This window comes from Enhydra lutris, unplaced genomic scaffold (assembly GCF_002288905.1).
Source record: "Enhydra lutris kenyoni isolate GAN:26980312 unplaced genomic scaffold, ASM228890v2 scaffoldscaffold1, whole genome shotgun sequence".
In the NCBI taxonomy this organism is placed as follows: Eukaryota; Metazoa; Chordata; class Mammalia; order Carnivora; family Mustelidae; genus Enhydra; species Enhydra lutris.
Genome location: NW_019154085.1, coordinates 38,837,046 through 38,853,913, shown reverse-complemented (window position 1 = coordinate 38,853,913; position 16,868 = coordinate 38,837,046). Strand labels below are relative to the sequence as shown.

General features: G+C 41.6%; 1 protein-coding gene across 7 annotated transcripts in view; it reads right to left on the bottom strand.

Moving 5' to 3' along the window:
* LOC111143417 (nuclear body protein SP140-like protein) overlaps positions 1-12,560 on the bottom strand; it is a 93,119-nt gene extending 80,559 nt beyond the window's left edge. For 6 of the 7 annotated variants that reach the window (XM_022497150.1, XM_022497158.1, XM_022497167.1 and 3 more), the window contains exon 1: positions 12,415-12,529. In XM_022497150.1, coding sequence (XP_022352858.1) covers positions 12,415-12,446 — 32 coding nt within the window. In that variant the 5' untranslated portion in view covers positions 12,447-12,529. Of the gene's footprint in view, positions 1-12,414 lie in introns of all 7 variants that reach the window. The other variant, XM_022497202.1, reaches the window with a different exon arrangement.
* Positions 12,561-16,868: the final 4,308 nt, after the last annotated feature.

Below are 16,868 nucleotides of genomic sequence, written 5' to 3'. Positions count from 1 at the left end.
AATATCCTTGATGAACATGGATGCAAAACTTCTCACCAAAATACTAGCCAGTAGGATCCAACAGTACATTAAAAGAATTATTCACCATGACCAAGTGGGATTCCTGGGCTGCAAGATTGGTTCAACATCTACAAATCAATCAATAGGATACAATACATTACTAAAAGAAACAAAAAGAACCATATGATACTCTCAATAGATGCTGAAAAAGCATTTGACAAAGTACAGCATCTTTTCTTGATCAAAAATCTTCAAAGTGTAGGCATAGAGGGTACATACCTCAATATCATCAAAGCTATCCATGAAAAACCGACAGTGAATATAATTCTCAATGGGGAAAAACTGAGAGCTTTTCCCCTATAGTCAGGAAGCGGCAGGGATATCCACTATCACCACTGCTATTCAACATAGTACTAAAAGTCCTAGCCTCAGCAATCAACAACAAAAAGTAATAAAAGGCATCTGAATCACCAAAGAAGAAGTCAAACTCTCACTCTTTGCAGATGATATGATATTTTATGTGAAAACCCAAAAGACTCCACTCTAAAACTGCTAGACAGTGACATAAAATTTGTTAAAATCAAAGATATGCAAATTTTAATATTCAAATGTAAACAAAACAAAAAAAAGTTATTCACAACCATATCAAAGCAAAAATCAAGAAACAGATAATGGAACAAATGTTTTATGGATGTTGAAAACACTTCACCTCTAATTTTTGACACTTCACATATTAAAAAAAATTATCAAAATATACACACTCTGGGATCCTCTGGGTGGCTCAGTCAATTAAGCATCTGACTCTTGACTTTGGCTCAGGTCATGATCTCAGAGTGGTGGGACTGAGCCCTGGGTAGGTCTCTGTGCTCACAAGGGAGTCTGCTTGAGATTTTATCTCTCCCTCTCCCTCTGCCCCATCCCTCAAGCTCTCTCTCTCATAATAAATAAATAAAATCCTTGGGGCGCCTGGGTGGCTCAGTGGGTTAAAGCCTCTGCCTTCGGCTCAGGTCCAGGGATCCTGGGATCGAGCCCCACATCGGATTCTCTGCTCGGCGGGGAGCCTGCTTCCTCCTCTCTCTCTGCCTGCCTCTCTGCCTACCTGTGATCTCTGTCTGTCAAATAAATAAATAAAATCTTTTTAAAAAATTAAATAAATAAACAAATAAATAAAATCCTTAAAAAATATACAGGCTCTGGATAAATAAGCAAGCATAACTTATCATTTAATCTTGTGACCTAAAAACAAGGCACACACCATTTTCCCCAACATCCATGAAATATGTACAATCTGGATCATAATCTTGGCCACAAAAGAAATCTCAATAAATTATAATAAGTGGATGCTGAACAGGCTGTAGGTTAAAGAAAATAAACCAACCAGAGAGTTTATAAAAGAAAACAACAAGTACTGTGTTGGATCAAAGATAATATAGACCTTGTGGTTAGAGACTATTTCCAAAATAAAGGAGGAGTAATATTCCATTGTATATATACACCATATCTTCTTTATCCATTCATCTATCAATGGGCACTTGGGCTGCTTCCACATCTTGACGGTTGTAAATAATGCAATAAACACAGGGATGCATTTATCTTTTTGAATTAGTGGTTGTTTTTTCTTTTGGTAAATACTCAGTAGTAGAATTACTCAATCATGTGGTATTTTATTTTTAATTATTAAAAGAATGAGATCTTGCCATTTATGACAACATGAGTGAACCAAGAGTATATTATGCTAAATTAAAGAAGTCAGACAGAAAAAGACAAGTACCATATGATTTCACTTACACATGGAATCTAAAAAACAAAACAAACAAAAAAAACCAAAATCAGACTTTTAAATTCAGAGAACAAACTGGTGGTCGCCCGAGGGGAGGTCCAGGTGATGGAATGGGTGAAATAGGTAATGGTTATTAAAAGGTACAAAGTTCCATTTATAAAATAAATAAGACACAGAGAGGAAAAGTACAGCAAAGGGGATACAGTGAGTAATATTGTAATAATGTTGTATGGTGACACATGATGATTATACTTATCCTGATGAACACTGAATAATATATAGAATTGTTGAATCAGTACCCTGTACACCTGAAACGAATATAATATTGTATGTTAATTATACTTCAATTCATAAAAAGATCAATAATAAAAAAATTAAGCCTAAAAAACATGAAACCATCATAGCAAGGAAAAAAAGAGGAAGAAAAAGTTAAATAATGAAATGAGGAGAGATGGTTCAACATTAGGACATCTCCTTAGATAATTTAGTACATCAACAGGCAAAAAGGAGGAAAAAAGCACATAAAGATATCCCTAAATTGTTTATTATCAATTATAGTGGTTATTTTTTATTTAATTAACATATAATGTATTATTTGTTTCAGGGGTACAGGTCTATGATTCGTCAGTCTTACACAATTCACAGCACTCACCATAGCACTTACCCTCCCCAGTGTCCATCCCTCCCACCCCCCTCTTCTTCAGAAACCCTCAGTTTGTTTCCTGAGATTAAGTCTGTTATGGTTTGTCTCCCTCTTTGGTTTCATCTTGTTTCATTTTTCCCTCCCTATGATCCTCTGTCTTGTTTCTCAAATTCCTCATATCAGTGAGATCATATAATTGTCTTTCTCTGATTGACTTATTTCGCTTAGCATAAGACCCTCTAGTTCCACCCACGTCATTGCAAATGGCAAGATTTCATTTTTTATGGCTGCATAGTATTCATATGTGTGTGAGTGTGTGTGCGTGTGTGTGCGTGTGTGTGTGTGTACACCACCTCTTCTTTTTTTTTTTTAAGATTTTATTTATTTATTTGACAGAGAGAGAGATCACAAGTAGGCAGAAAGAGAGGAAGGGAAGCAGGCTCCCTGCCTAGCAGAGAGCCCGATGTGCGGCTCGATCCTAGGACCCCAGGATCATGACCTGAGCCAAAGGCAGAGGCTTTAACCCACTGAGCCACTCAGGTGCCCCCTACCTCTTCTTTATCCATTCATCTGTTGATGGACATCTAGGCTCTTTCCATAGTTTAGCTATTGTAGACATTGCTGCTAAAAACACTGGTGTGCATGGGCCCCTTCAGATCAGTACATTTGTATCTTTAGGGTAAATACCCAGTAGTGCAATTGCTGGGTCATAGGGTAGCTCTACTTTCAACTTTTTGAGGAAACTCCATACTGTTTCCCAGAGTGGCTGTGCCAATTTACTTTCCCATTCATAGTGCATGAGGGTTCCCTTTTCTCCACATCCTCACCAACACTTGTTACTTCTTGACTTTTTGGTATTAGCCATTCTGAAATGTGTGAGATGATAGCTCTTTGAGGTTTGGATTTGCATTTCCCTGATAATTAGTGGTGTTGAGCATCTTTTCATGAGTTTGTGGGCCACCTATAGGTCATTTTTGGGAAAATGTCTATTTAGAGCCTCTGCCAATTTTTAAATCAGATTAGCTTTTTGCTATTGAGTTGAGTTCTTTATATATTTTAGACATTAAACCCATATTGAACATATGGTTTGCAAATATTTTCTCTTATTCATTAGGTTACCTTCTCGTTTTGATGATTGATACCTTCTGTTGCTGTGCAGAAGCTTTTTAATTTGATGTATTCCACTTGTTTATTTTTGCTTTTGTTGCTTTTACTTTTGGATCAAATACAAAAATTCAACACCAAGACCATTATCAAGTAGTTTATCGACTATGTTTTCTTCTAGGACTTTTATGGTTTCAGGTCTTACATTCAAGTCTTTAATTCATTTGGGTTAATTTTTGTATACATTATATTCTATTTATAAGGGGTATATAAAAAAATGAAACAGCTCAAGAAGACTGAAAATAAAGGGATTGGAAAAGACACACTAAGCAAATGCAAAGAGTGTTTTGGGGCAAACCTAAAATTAGAAGCAAATAGAAGTTATGTTGAAAAGCCTTACAAATAATGTAGGTTATTTCATACTGATAAAATATACACTTCACCAGACCATATTGTAGAAGTCATGATCCATAAGGAAATGTCTTTAAAATACTGAGGGGAGGGGCGCCTGGGTGGCTCAGAGGGTTAAGCCTCTGCCTTCGGCTCAGGTCATGATCCCAGAGTCCTGGGATCGAGCCCCGCCTCGGGCTCTCTGCTCAGCCGGGAGCCTGCTTCCTCCTCTCTCTCTCTGCCTGCCTCTCTGCCTACTTGTGATCTCTGTCTGTCAAATAAATAAATAAATAATCTTTAAAATACTGAGGGGAATACATTACATGTTAATAAAAAATAAAAAATTTTTAAAAATAAAAATAAAATATTGAGAGGACAGATTTTATAGCTAGATAGTGGCAGAGCTAGGATTCAGAACACCCCTCCCCAAACTTCCTAAATACCCCCCTGAGCTCCTATCCTCCCTCCTTGCCAGCATTAAATAGCACACTATGAATCACTATATTATATTACTCTTTAAATATGGAGAAGCTGCAAAATCACATGTATTAGGCCACAAGAAAATTAACAATTGACTATGAAATGAAAGAAAATCTTAAGGAACACTTTTTCTAACCACATTTGATCAGACCAGAACAAACAACCAGGACAAAGAAAGATCTCCTTCAATCTTAGTCACTGAGAAATTTTCAAAACTCCTTCCAAACAGTCCTTAGTTCTTATTGTTGTTGTTTTTTAAGATTTTATTTATTTATTTGACAGGCATAGATCACAAGTGGGCAGAGAGGCAGGCAGAGTGAGAGAGGTGGAAGCAAGCTCCCTGCTGAGCAGAGAGCCCGATGCAGGACTCGATCCCAGGATCCTGGGATCATGACTTGAGCTGAAGGCAGAGGCTTAACCCACTGGGCCACCCAGGTGCCCCCAAACAGTCCTTAGTTTAAAAAGTAAATCAAAATAGAAATTACAGAAGAGTAAGAAACAAACTCTAATGAAAACATATAAAACCACAGACATAAAAACCAGATATACCCAAAGTGGCACAAATTCATGACTTAAAATGTATTTATTAGAAAACAAGAAACATTGAAAAGTAAATTAAATTTTAAATCAAAGTATTAAGAAAAGATATCAAGGTAACCCCCCCAACTGAAGACAAAAATGAAGAAAGGATAAAAATACAAAAATATAATAAAGAAGAGTAGGATTTAATTAAATTTCAGACAAAAGATAAAAATAATGGATTGATAACAATCAATAGGTGATTCTTTGAAGAGGACAACAAAATGCAAAGTTTGATCAAGAGAACAAAAGAAAAGACATAAATGAACAATGCTGGGAAGAAAGAAAATGAGTTAAGGAAAGATTAAAACTGCAGTTAAAGAAAAGGTTAAAACTTTACAAAAGAAATCCTTGTATAATTTTCTACCAATAAATATGACAATCTAGGAAAAATGGCTACTTTTTAGGAAAATATGAATCATCAAAACTGAGCGTCAACATGAGAACTAAATAGAACTAAAAGTAATAGGAATGTATAATGTATTTCAAGACCAATCCTAACCCTGCTGCTTCCCCCACTACAATATCAGTTTCAAATAGTTTTATAGACAATTTCCAGCAACCCTTCAAAGAACAGATAATATCCATATTAAATAAACCATTCCAATACAATTTTATAAATTTTCAAATCACCCTAAATCATTTTTTAAAAGATATTATTTATTTATTTGACAGACAGAGATCACAAATAGGTAGAGATGCAGGCAGGGGGTGGGGGGAAGCAGGCTCCCTGCTGAGCAAAGAGCCTAATGCGGGACTTGATCTCAGGACCCTGGGATCATGACCTGAGCTGAAGGCAGAGGCTTTAACCCATTGAGCCACCCAGGTGCCACACCCTACATTATTTTAAGACTACTTTATTTCTGCTATAAATACCAGATCAATGAAAGTCCTCAATAATTAGCAAACCAAATTCAGCATGCATTAAAATGATCATACACCATGATCATGTGGGACTTATTTCAAGGATACAAGGGTGGTTCAATATCAGTAAATCAATCAACATGATACTAACTTAAATAAAATGAAGGACACAAGTCTTATGATCATCTCAACAGATGCAGAAAAACTATTAGACCAAACTCAATACTCATTTATGATAAAAACTCTCAACAAAGTAGGGTTAGAGGGAACATATCTGAACATAATAAAGGGCATAAAGGACATACCAACAACTAACACCATGCTCAACAGTGAAATGCTAAAAGCTTTTCCTCTAAGATCATAAACAAGGTAAGGATGTCCCCTACCTTGCTACTTGTTTTCAACACAGTACTGGAAGTCCTAACTATAGCAATCAGACAAGAAAAAGAAATAAAAAGCATCTGAATTAGTAAAGAAATAAAACTGTCACTGTTTGCAGAAGACGTGATACTATATATAGAAAACCCAAAAGACTCCACCAAAAAAACCTGTTAGATCTAATAAACAAATTTGGTAAAGTTGCAGGATATAAAATTAATATACAGAAATCTGTTGTGTTTTCTATACATGTATAACAAACTAACAGAAAGAGAAATTAAGAAAATCCCATTTACAATAGCACCAAAAATAACAAAATACCTAGGAATAAATTTAAACAAGGAGGTAAAAGACTTGTACTCTGAAAACTGTAAGACACTGATGAAAGAAATTAAAGATGACACAAATAAGTGGACAGATAACACTACGGTCATGGATCAAAACAAATTAATGTTAAAATTTTCATACTACTGAAAGCAATATACAGATTCAATTTAATTCCTATCAAAATACCAACAATATTCTTCACAAACTAAAACAAATAATCCAGAAATTTGTATGGAAACACAAAAGATCCCAAGTAGCCAGAGCAAACTTGAGGAAGAATAACAAAGCTGGAGGCATGACAATCCCAGATTTCATGCTATACTACAACACTATGATAATCAAAACAGGATGGTACTAGCACAAAAATAGAAAGATCAGTGGAACAGAATAGAGAGCCCAAAAATAAACCCACATTTATACAGCCAAGTAATCTATGATAAAGGAAGCAAAAATATACAATGGGGGAAAAGACAGTATCTTCAATTAGTGAGGCTAGGAAAACTGAACAGCTACATGCAAAAGAATGAAACTGGACACTATCTTTTTTTTTTTTAAGATTTTATTTATTTGACAGAGAGAGAGAAATCACAAGTAGGCAGAGAGGCAGGCAGAGAGAGAGAGGGGAGGAAGCAGGCTCCCTGCAGAGCAGAGAGCCCGATGCGGGGCTCGATCCCAGGACCCTGGGATCATGACCTGAGCCGAAGGCAGAGGCTTTAACCCACTGAGCCACCCAGGCACCCCAGAACTGGACACTATCTTACAACATACACAAAAATAAACTCAAAATGGATTAAAGTCCTAAATGTAAGACCTAAAAGATAAGACTCCTAAGAGAAAAATAGGTAGTAAACTCTTGGACATTGGTCTCAACAATATTTTTTTTAAGTAGGCTCTATGACCAACATGTGTCTTGAACTAATGACCCCGAGATCTAGAGTTACATAATCTACCAACTGAGCCTGCCAGGTGCCCCAAATGATCTTAATGAGATATATATAGATACATAGATATATAGAGAAATATATATAAATTTATATATATATATATATTTGGATCTCTTTAGGCAAGTGCAACAAAAGCAAAACTAAACAATTGGAACCACCTGAAACTAAAAAGCTTTTGTACAGTGAAAGAAACCATCTACAAAAGGCAACCTGGTAGAGGGGAGAAGATATTTGCAAATGATCTATTTCATAGGGGGTTAGTATCTAAAACATAAAGAACTGCTACAACTCAACACCAAAAAAATAAGCAATCCAATTTAAAAATGGATGGAGGACTGAATAGACATTTTCCCAAAGAAGACATACAGATGGCCAACAGACATAGAAGATGCTCAACATCACTAATGATCAGGTAAGTGCAAATCCAAACCATGAGATGTCACCTCACACCTGTCAGAATGGCCAGAATCAAAAAGACAAGACATAACAAGTGTTGGTGAGGATGTGGAGAAAAAGAAACACTTAATGCACTGTTGGTAGAAATGTAAATTAGTACAGCCACTATGAAAAATGGTATGGAGGTTCCTCAAAAGATTAAAAACAGAAATACTGTGTGAGCCAGGAATTCTACATCTGGATATTTATCTGAAGAAAATGAAAATGCTAATTAAAAAAGATATGTGCACCCTCATATTCATTGCAGCATTGTTTACAGTAGCCAAAATATGAAAACAATGTAAGTTTCCATCAATAGAGGAATGGCTAAGGAAGATTCCGTAATATATATTATATAATGGAATATTACTCAGCCATAAAAAGAAGGAAATCTTGTCATTTTCATGACATGGATGGACCTAGAGGGTATGACATTAAGTAAAATAAGTCAGAGAAAGACAGTACTGTAAGTGAAAACTTACATGTAGAATCTAAAAAATAAACAAATGAATAAACACGACAAAACAGAAACAGACTCATAAATACAGGGAACAAACTGAAGATTGCCCGAGAGGAGGTAGGTGGGGGGAATGGGTAAAATAGGTGAAGGGGATTCAGAGGTACACACTCCCAGTTATAAAATAAATAAGCCAAGGGGAGGTAGGGGCACCTGGGTGGCTCAGCAGATTAAGCCTCTGCTTTCGGCTCAGGTCATGATCTCAGGGTCCTGGGATCGAGTCCTGCATCAGGCTCTCTGCTCAGCAGGGAGCCTGCTTCCCCCTCTCTCTCTGCCTGCCTCTCTGCCTACTTATGATCTCTCTCTGTCAAATAAACAAATAAAATCTTAAAAAAAATTAAAAAATAAAAATAAAAAAGCCAAGGGGATGTAGAGTATAGCACAGAGAATACAGTCAATAATAATGTAATAATTTTGTATGGTTACAGGTGGTAACTAAACTTACTCTGGCGGTGGTTTCATAATGTATATACATGTCAAATCATTATGCTGTACACCTGAAACCAATATAATATTATATGCCAATTATACTTTGTTTAAAACAAAAAACAGAACCCAATGAACAAAAAGACAAAACAAAAGACATCAACTTGAAAATTTAAGAAAGTCTAGAAACCCCAAAAAGGATAAACACAAAACAAAAAAACAAAATTAAAAAATTTTAAGAAACAAACAAATCTAGACTTACTACAGTATAAGTGCTGAGAGAAGAATCTTAAAAGCATTCATAGGACAAATTCACGAACCACAACCAAACCTCAAGCAATAAACTTTGAAAACTGACAGTTAATCAACTAGTCAATCCATGACTATACATTCCTGGTGTGGTGGGGCAGGATTCAAAAATCTCCCCCAACTCCCATAAGCAATATAGCTTTCTGTTGGAAAAACTGTGAAAGTTGAAAAAAAAATTTAAAAATGTTACTAAAGAGATGGAACTATGGTAAGGCATTAGCAGGCAAAAGTAAAGTTAAAAGGAGAAACCAGAGACAGAAGCAGGCACAGAGCCACTTTTGACTTAATGGAATGCTGATTCAAGGGAATCAGAACCTCAGGTTTGACAACTTTAAGGGGTGAGGGGGACAGAAGTGAAGTCTGGAGTCCACACAAGGTGGAGGGTCCAGCGGGAGTCCCGGCCACCCCACCACATCTTCCCAGTGAGAATGGAGTGCAGCGGGCAGCTCTGGAAAGACGTGGCTTCCCCCAGGTGCTCTCAGACCCGGACCTGTGTCAAGGAGTTCCTGGAGGCACCTGAATGTGGCAAACCAAAACTCTTTCCAAAGTCGTACCTTCGTTGCAGTCCTTGATTTTACCTAAAAATAATTTCCCCAATACAGCGCTAGTACACAAAGACACTGAGCAAAAAAACCTTTGTGAACAGAACATTATGTTTCCCTTTTCTTTGTGGGAAGGGGAAAATGGTAACTTTTTAGTGGAGAAGCCTGGCAAATACCACCTCCATTCAATGATGAAGGTCAATTTCTCTGGGGATAAGTCAGGTTGGCATATATCCCCTGATGTGATGAGGAGGGCACTTCACTTCCTTGGTACACTCTCAGAAAACCCATCAGCCAGTCTAATCCTGAGAAAATCATCCAGATGAATGCAAATTAAAAAGCAGTCTACAGAATGCCTGACCAGTACTCTTCAAACTGTCAAAGTCGTGAAAGAAAAGGAGAGACTGAGAAACTGTCACACACCAGAAGTGAGTGGAGTCCTGGATTGCATCGTGGAACAGTGTATTAATGTGTATTAATGGAAAAGCTGATGAAACTGAAAAAAAAAAAAAAAAGAAAAAGTCCAGAGTTTAATTCACAGTGATGTTACCAATACTGGTTTTTCAGTTTTGAAAAATGTGCCACAGTCATGTCAGAGGGATAATGTCACAGGAAATGAATCTGGGTATGCAGAATGTAAAAACTTTGTACTCTCTCTGCAACTTCTCTGTAAATGTAAAATTATTCTAAAATTAAAAGCTTGTTTTAAAAAAAAGTATGAGTGAGAAGCAGCAGAAACAACAGAAAACAGGGCCAGCTACAAACACCTCCCATGTTGAAAGTATTAGATACCAACCTAAAATTTCTTTAATCTGTTAGATCTTTTATAAAACCTTTTTATAAAAGAAATCTACAGCAAACATCATCCATAACGTGCAGTGATAAAAACTTTCCCTTTGGGATTAGGATCAAGATGGAATCATTGCCATCAGTACTGGGGATAGACTTGAATCCACCATCTTAAGAGCTCAGGAGCTGTGGCTGAACACCATGCACAGAATTCATCGTAACTTTTCCCCCTCACATGAATTATTTATAACAGAGGGTGCATCTAGCTTATGAAATCAATAGTATAAAAAGTCTACACTGTAAATTTTAAGCTTTAATAAGATCGAGTCAACATAAACAAAGTTCAAAGACAAGGAGAGTATATTTATAACTTTCAGAATATTTAGCAAATTCTCCTTTCTCGTTAAAGAAAAGACAATCATGTCAACTGAGTAACACTGGCCAATAAATGAACCAGCAACTTATGGAAGAGGCAAATGGCCAATAAACACTGTCCAGCCTCCCGTGGAATCAGGAAAATGCACAGTAAATCAGGATGCAACTTTTATCCACCACCTTTGCAAAGTTTGGGTGTGGGGAGAGGGTTTCTCTCATTTGATATTGGCTCAGCTACTTAGAAAGACAATCTGGCAGGATGTATAAACAAGTAAATATTAGTAACCTTTGCCTCCACGATTCCACTTTTTCGGTTGTTGACATGAGACAAATACTTGTAAATGTGCAAAAATATAAGGAAATAGATGATTCTTATCATAGCTTGTTGGTAAAGTGAACAATTGAATATGACCTAAATGTCCATCAGTGGGGGCTGTGGTGGGGGGGGATGGTTTAAGACTTAGGATATATCGATTCTATGGAACAGCATGTAGCTCTTAAAAAGAATGGAGTGTATCTATACGAAGGTGATCGCTAGGATTTTCACTCTTAAAATAAGAGAAAATGAAAAATGAAAAATGGGATATGTAATATAATCCCATTTATTGAAAAGACAAGGCACAATGTGCATATTTAGGCATAGAAGCTATAAATAGAAATGCACAGAAAAAGATCTGAAAGGCTCTTCAGGAAACACTTAATAGGACCCGACTGGAAGTTGCAGTGGGGTAGGTGGGAAACGGGGCTCTTGCCTTTGACATACTTCCATTTTGTTTAAAATTTTATGAACAAGAATGTATGATGCATTTCTTTTGTAGTAAATAATAAATTGATTAAAATATTAAGTAATATTATTTCTGACCCATTACTAGAGAAAAAGGATTTTTGCCCACTCCACACCCTCCACTTCTTTTTTGGTCAGAGACACAATCCATTCCAGAACAGAAAATCATAGTCAAGATAAAACCCCTGAGCCTGCACTTCTCTTGGGTGGTCTGGAGCCTTTCTCCTCCTTTTACTTTCTTTGGTCAAGAGGACGAGGACCCAACCAGAGAGGAGCAGGGCCCGAAGGAGGCCTGTCCGAAGGAGAGGTGTGAGCCCACAGCACCCCATGTTTTAGCGTAAGTCAGGTGTTGACTCTGATCTGCATATCTTCTCAACAACCTTATTTGCAGTGAGTCACGAAGGAAGAGGAGCCCCGAGGGAAAGGAGAAAGTTCAGAGGTCACAAGGAGACAGCAAATCCCTGTCACAAGCCTCATAAAGGACCGGGACTTCAGACAGGCCTCCAGCTGAGCTGGGTGACCAAAAAAAAAAGAAAGAAAGTCGTATGTGTGGTGGAAAGCTGGATGAACACCTCATTTCCTCGTTACCCCTTCCTGCCCTTAGTATATTACAAGCCAGCATTCTTATAAACCGGGTCTCAAGTAGAGATTTAGTTTAGTGTCTCAACTTCAGGGTCTTTAGAAAGACAGGGAAGCAGTCCATGGCCAGAGAGAGACAGAGGTGAGAGGGAAGGAGATCGAGACTGACCTGGTGCTGAAGCCACTGCCTCCATCGGCCATCTTCCCCCTCTGGCCCACCTGGACTCCGCCTGGGCCTCAAGTGTGGCCTCTGAACCCTCCGTCCCGTGGCCTGGTTCAGGGTGGCTGCCTGAGCCCAGAGCAGGAAGTTTGTGAATTGCCTCACACCCAGAGAGCTCCGCCCAAATGGGGAAAAGAGAAGTGAAAGTATCTCTGAGTTGCCGGGCATTGTTTCCCTCCTGAAGCTCCATGATGGGTTTTTAGGCCCCAAGACACAGAACAACAGGAATGGAGGTGGAGGAGGGACAATCAGGGCCCCGAGGAGCAGAGCCAGGCCCCAGGGGGCCACTTGTTGGCACAAAGACACAGAAACATCTATGTGTCCTCCAGTGCTTCCTGACCTGTCTAAGATGGTTTCTGAGTATAATGGGGTGAGCACATCGGGGGGTGGGCGTGGGGGGGAACTCCTTATTTGCTGCTTCCCCTCACCGACATGGCTGGGGGGCGAAAGAGGGAAAGAGAAAGTTCACATCTTCTCCCTTCCTGTGGGAGAGCCTGGACCCAGCAAGATGCCAGTGTGGGAACCCAGGACTGGAGAGAGCCCAAATTCTCAGCATCCTAAACCAGGGCAAGTGTGTTTAGTGTCCCTGGAAATCCGCCAAAGGTAAGAGAGAAATCTGCAAGGCCACAGCCAAGGCGATGATGTTGGTTAACGTCTCAGGTGCCTGGGTTTAAAGTGTATTTCCCAAATGCAGCCCTGAGACACCTGAAAAGCAGTCAGTCACCAGGATGCCAAGCAGCATCGGCTTCCCTTGGATGGAGAGGGAGGTTGGAACGGACAGGACCTGGAAGCCCCGTGGGGAGGAGGACCCTCTGCCTCAGAGTCCCGTCTGTCCACGATGTCTCCTTCAGATGCGAATCATCATTCCACAAAGCCTGAGAAGTGACCCAGAAGACTTCATTACATTTGAAACCGCCGGGGAAAGGAGGTTTCTATCCTATTTCCATGGATATTCTGTCTTTCCCCCAAAGGAGCAAATGGCAGTCTGGCTGGGATTCCAGGTTGTTGACAAATACTCCTTTACCCATGGGTCAGGTGTCTATACCAGGAGCAGCACACACACCGGGATCTCTCTCCCACTTTCCCTCTCTCCCGCTCTCTCTCTCTCCCACTCTCCCTCCCTCCCTCCCTCACTTGCAGGGGTAGCAGGACTAGGAAGCTGAGGCAGTGTTGAGCACATCTGTCCTCTGCTTCTGGCCTCCATGGGACACAGATGACACCAGCCTTTTCTAGTGTCCCCTGTCTCTCTCCTTCTCTGTCCCTGAGCAGCAGACTGACCCAAGGCCACCACCATACTGGGTATTGGCATATATGTGCCAGCTTTTCCGTGGGTCTACATAGGGCACCTGGAATAGAGGCCAATGAATGGCCGGCAGGAGTGGGGACATCCACGGGTGGCTGCTGCTGTGAGGAACACTGACACCAGGCGCTGTCCTCAAAGTAGCCCAATGCTGGACCTGGAGGCCTGGAAGGTGGGAGAGGCATGCTGAGGAGGGACTATGGGGCAAAGGACCCACCAGGGGACAGGCTCTGTGAATGTCCCCAGGAGCAACTTCTGTTCAGACTTTCATAGCAAGGCTAAGTCTCCAATTCAGGAGACCCCTGTGGGGACCAGAGGTTTGTCCCTAGGAACTCAAAGGTGGGAAGGCTTGGTGGCAGCAGCCACAATGGCCACTAGGGAAAGGACATAACAGCCTTGGCACTTCTGTGGATGTGGAATCACAGGGAAACCCAGCACCTGGGATGTAAGTGGGAACACTCAGGCCCTGCTCCAATGTCCCTGAAAGGGACATCCATCAGTGGGACTCATCTGGACTCCCTAACCTTCCCTCCTTTCTGCAGAGACTCTGGTGGAAGGGGTGAGCCGGCTCCTTGCTGGGTCTCCCAGGGCTCATGGCTCCTGAAAAGGCTAGGTTTCTGTTGGCTTTTCCAAGGTCAAGTGCACAGGGACAGGACGTTGTGGGGGTTGTGGGAGGCTGGGGGTGTGTCTGATTGATTAGAGCAGCCTGAGGCTGTGTGGATAAGCTCAGGTTGGGGGTTCAGTTTGAAGGATCCCTTTTTGCTATATACTAAGCCCTGAGTCCCAATGTAGCTTTTATCAGGAAGAAAGCTGGTATTTTGAACCCCATCTATTCAGTTTTATACCGATCTGCCTGCTGGTGTGGAACTCAGGTGAGGGAAAGGGAAGCACTTCGGGGGGTAGGGGCAGCGTATGGGTACACATCTCTTTCCACGAGTTCTCATCTACCCGTGCCCCAGATGGGTAAAGAGGCTCGGAGTCCTACCCTCTTGCAATTGCATGGTCATAACCCAGTCATCCCGAACGGATTCTGTGGGTATTTGGCGGCGATATTTCTGTGTTGAGGGGCTGAGGTGGGGGCGGGGCCCTTTTCCCACTAAACCAAAATCTCAGGGACCCCGCAGTTGGTGGCGGAGGCACAGATTCCTGTTGCTGCCAAGTTTGTACAAGGCCAGAGGGATTGCTGGGGGTGAAGTGTGAAGGTTTCTACAGGGAAGAGAGTGACTCCTTGGAAAGGGGGCTGGGAAGAGGCATGTGGGGAGAAGAGGAAATGGTTAAGGGGCGTGGGTTGTGGGGAGTGACAGAGAACTCCCGGGCCCCTCGAGAAATACGTCTGGGCCACTTTCCGAAAGCCTGCACTCCCCTCTAGTGATCATACTAGGCATTGCACTCTTCTTAGACCTGACGTCCGTCGCCTGCTCCGCCTGCTCCGCCTGTTCCGAAAAACCGAAACCGGAAATTGTTCTTGTAACTTTTTAACCCCTCGAAATCAGTAGCAGGAGCGCCTTTATTTCTTTCTACATGAAGGTTAACAAATTTAAGGATTGGGTCCTGAGATGATTTTGAGATGCACACACGGACAAGCTTCTGGCCTGGACAGGGTCCTCCACACCTGCTGACCATCATCTGGAGGTGAAGGGGAGGGAGACTGCTTTACCAGCAGGAGCTCTGGCTAGAAATGGGTGTGGCTGGGGAGACCTTGGGCACTCCCAGGGCACCTGTGCCTGGGGCTGAGGAAGTCCCACGCAGAGGATGAGGTTGGCCTTCACAAACCAGCAGCTTGACAGTCCTGGGCCAGGGAAATCCCAACAAGAGTCTAACGGGCACCCTCCTACCCCCTAGGGCCAAGTACTGTGCTTTTTTCCCGGCCTGGGGCCTGTGTTTCTCACATGTACAAGTACTGTGCTGGTGAAATGGGCTGGCATCCTGGAGGATCCAGCACACCGGTACACAAGGAACATGTACGTCCGGCCAGGTCATCTAGTGGCCCCAGGAACACAGAGATATGCCCCTGAAGCTCTCCACCAGGCTCTGTGGGCCATCCCACTTCTCACCTTAGAGTGAAGTTTGTCAGCAGCAGGTATCCTCCCGGGTCTCCTGGTCCAATGGTTCATGGTCAAGACCACAACCAGCATAGTTGTAAGGATTTCTCAAGACAATGACGCTGAAGTTAAAACCTCACCACTCTCATTTGACTCTGGCTCATAAATTATCCTGGGGCATTAAGGGAATACAGGGAAAGTTCCCTAGAGGTCGGATGCCATTTCTGCAACTTCTCCCACCTTTTGAGAATGGCCAGTGGGCTCTGTCGTATAGGTGAAACCCTCCCCTCCATAGAGAAGGAAGACCCCTCTGCCTCTTCTGGGCATTCCATCTATAGTCTATGGCACCCCCTCCCATGAATAATTCAAGGGTGGAGGGGAAACTTCAGCCTCCTGAAGGTGAAGCCAGGGTGAGGGGCTCTCATGTGTCTAAGAGCCTGGATCCCAGGCCAAGATGTGAGGACAATAATGGCTTCCTTGAGCTGTGCCTCAAGAACCCAGCATCAGAAATTGTGTCCTCGCCCCCTAGGGAACTTCAGCAGGTCGGGCCTGGATTTACCATTTGCCATCAGATGAAGGTATCATGTAAGAATCCAGGGACTGTCTTGTATTTCCTGAATACACAAGAAGTAAAGGCATCAGCCAGCTCCTACAGGGCACTTCCACCACACACAGGGACACAGGATTTTGCAAAAACTTCAAAGAGTGGACATGTCCAAGGGCATGCTGAGAGCATCTGCCACGGGCTCTGTCTCTGTTCTCAGAGACCCTGGGAAGTGGTCACAGACACCAGACAAGCCAGAAGCTGGGGCCACATCGTTTTGTAGCTAAGGCTCATGCTCCTGAGATCTCAAGGCTGGGGTCCTGCATCTTCCTCTCCATCCAAACACAGGCAAGCATAGAAGGGCCCTCGGAGATGGTGGGATGGAGTGTGGTCCTCCCTGCCTCCTCAGCAGCTCTGGCAGAGCTCAGGGCCACCCCTCCCCTGAACACTCCCCACTCTTGTTTCCAGTGGAGATACAGGTGTGAATACTACTATGTTTGGTATGAATTAGTGTGGA